Genomic DNA, 2,579 nt, shown 5'->3' on the forward strand with positions numbered 1-2,579 from the left:
CACTGATGATAGTGTAGTCACTGGATCTATTAGATATCTCATCAGTACTATACAACCATGAGACTTCAAATGGAGACTCTCCATAAACAGAACAGTTCACATACACTGTCTTGTAGTCCAAATAATAGAGAAATGGATTTTGTAATATAAATGGAACTATATAGAGCAAATTATGAGTTAAAAAATGTTTCTTACCAACCTTTCATTGTTGTGTTATCATCATCTTGCTCAAAGTTGGGTTCATTCAGCTGTTCAGCACTTGAATACCACAAAAAAAGTTGTAGACACAAAAACAAACCATTTACTGCCATCCTTGAATGTAGTTTAGCATGCACTGTGTCCACAATAATAGCACAGTTATTATTGCTGTGTATCCTTAGTATACATGTATATATAGTAGGGTGAGACAGGACTGCTTTCTTCACAATATTTGTATACTATCATGATGTAATGTTAATTGCTGCATTAGGAATGGGAGTGTGATGTTTACTCCCTTCACTGTGTTATCAGCTGCTAAAGCGCAGTATTGGTGCAACAGTTGACACTATTATAATTATACTTTTAAGTTAAAAAAGAAGGAAGAAGAGAGGGAGAATGTCCAGGAAAATCAATACATGAGGGAGAGAGCACGAGAGAGAACTAGAGAACCATAGAATAACAACAGAACAAAAGAACTCTCTAACATTCTAAATATAGTAACAGAACACATGTTCACCACTCACTCTCATAACTAATCATAACTAACATAATCACTAATAACCAATAATAACAATAGTAATAATGATAATAATATCTCTCAATTTTTAGTATTAACAACAACAACAACAATAATAATAATAATAATAATAATAACAATAATAGTAACAACAATAACACTACAATAATAATTACAACAATAACAATAATAACTCATGTATGCAAATACAGTCACTACATCCCCCCAGCTTAATTAAGGAAAGGGGCGTACCAGTTTGGAGGACGACGAGAACGAGTCGGATATGGAGAACGAGTAGTACGAGTTTCCTCCGTTGTTCGACGAGTATTCGGGAATGGTGTAAAATCATCCTCGGGTACCATAGACTCTTTCTTCTTAATTATATGATCCATATGTCTCCTAATATTAGTTCAATCATCTCCTTGAATCAAAAAGGATAGTGAACCAAGGTACTTAGTAATTTTACCTGGTTTCCACTTTGGATCTCCACTAAAATTTCTATACATTATTCCCTCCCCTACTAAAAATTTCCTAGTACGAGAGTGCTGATCATGGAAATCCTTCTGCTTATACTGGTTATTCTCTACTCGAGTGGTAAGATCTGGTTTCACCAAATCCACCTTAGACTTAATAATACGTCCGAACATCAGTTCTGAGGGAGAAATACCAGTGGTACCATGAGGAATAACCCTGTAATTAAGGAGAATACATGCTAGTCTCTCAGACAGTGTACCATCAGCATCTTTCTTAAGACCATTCTTGACTAGCTGAACAGCTCTTTCAGCCAACCCATTAGAGGCAGGATGGTATGGTGAAGAGGTACATGTAATATGGCGAATACCATATTGAGTGAGATATGATTTAAACTCTTGACTTACGAGTGACGGGCCATTGTCAGAGACAATAGTATCAGGCAAACCAAACTGTGCAAAAAGCATTTTTAATTTAGAGATAGTAGCTGATGAAGTAACTGTAGACACAGGAAATACTTCAATCCACTTAGAAAATGCATCCACAATTACTAGTAGCATAGTGTTATTCTTCAAAGGACCAGCAAAATCAATGTGGAGGCGGGACCAAGGGCGGGATGGCCATGGCCAAGGATGAATGGGAGCCTCGGGAGGAGAATTATGATTTTCCTGGCAAGAAGAACAACTTTTTACCATTTCCTCTATAGCAGTATCAATATTAGGCCACCATATACACGATCGTGCTCTAGCTTTCAATTTAGTGATGCCAAAATGACCTTCATGCAATTCAAGTAGTAACTGTTGGCGAAATTTCGCTGGAATAACAACTCGAGAAGCCCAGAGAATGCAACCATCATGCAGAGATAACTCGTGCTGTCTATGCCAGTAGGGCTTCAGTGAATCATCAGGACAGCTATCAGGCCATCCTGACTTCAGATATTGTAGAACTAGGGACAGAGTAGAGTCTGATTTAGTAGCAGCAGCAATACTTTTAGCAGTAACAGGACTATTAGCTATGTTCTCCATTAAAAGAATTAATTTTGGTAGAAGGGGAGTATTACTAATCGATTCACTTAATGGAAGGCGGCTTAATGCATCTGCATTAGCATGATTAGTAGAAGACTTGAAGTGTAAATCATACTCATATGCTGCTAGAATCAATGCCCATCTTTGAATACGAGCTGATGATTGACTTGAAATAGGCTTCTGACCACCCAGTAAAGATAGTAGAGGCTTGTGGTCAGTAATTAAGGAAAAATGATGACCATACAAGTAACAATGAAATTTCCTAACCCCAAAGACACATGCCAAACCCTCCTTTTCAACTTGACTATACTTCTTCTCAGTATCACTCAGTGTACGAGATGTGAACGCAATTGGTCTCTCAGTACCAT

General features: G+C 37.3%; 1 protein-coding gene across 1 annotated transcript in view; it reads right to left on the minus strand.

Annotated features, from left to right (window-relative positions):
• Positions 1 to 849: 849 nt before the first annotated feature.
• The window catches only part of LOC100635412 (uncharacterized protein K02A2.6-like), a 2,927-nt gene continuing 1,197 nt past the window's right edge, over positions 850 to 2,579 (minus strand). Inside the window, exon 3 of the mRNA XM_020002947.1 lies at positions 850 to 2,576. Within this exon, the coding sequence (XP_019858506.1) occupies positions 1,126 to 2,576 (1,451 nt within the window). The 3' untranslated portion in view covers positions 850 to 1,125. The remainder of the gene's footprint in view (positions 2,577 to 2,579) is intronic.

The sequence above is a fragment of the Amphimedon queenslandica genome, unplaced genomic scaffold (assembly GCF_000090795.2).
Source record: "Amphimedon queenslandica unplaced genomic scaffold, v1.1 AMPQUscaffold_12793, whole genome shotgun sequence".
Taxonomy (NCBI): domain Eukaryota; kingdom Metazoa; phylum Porifera; class Demospongiae; order Haplosclerida; family Niphatidae; genus Amphimedon; species Amphimedon queenslandica.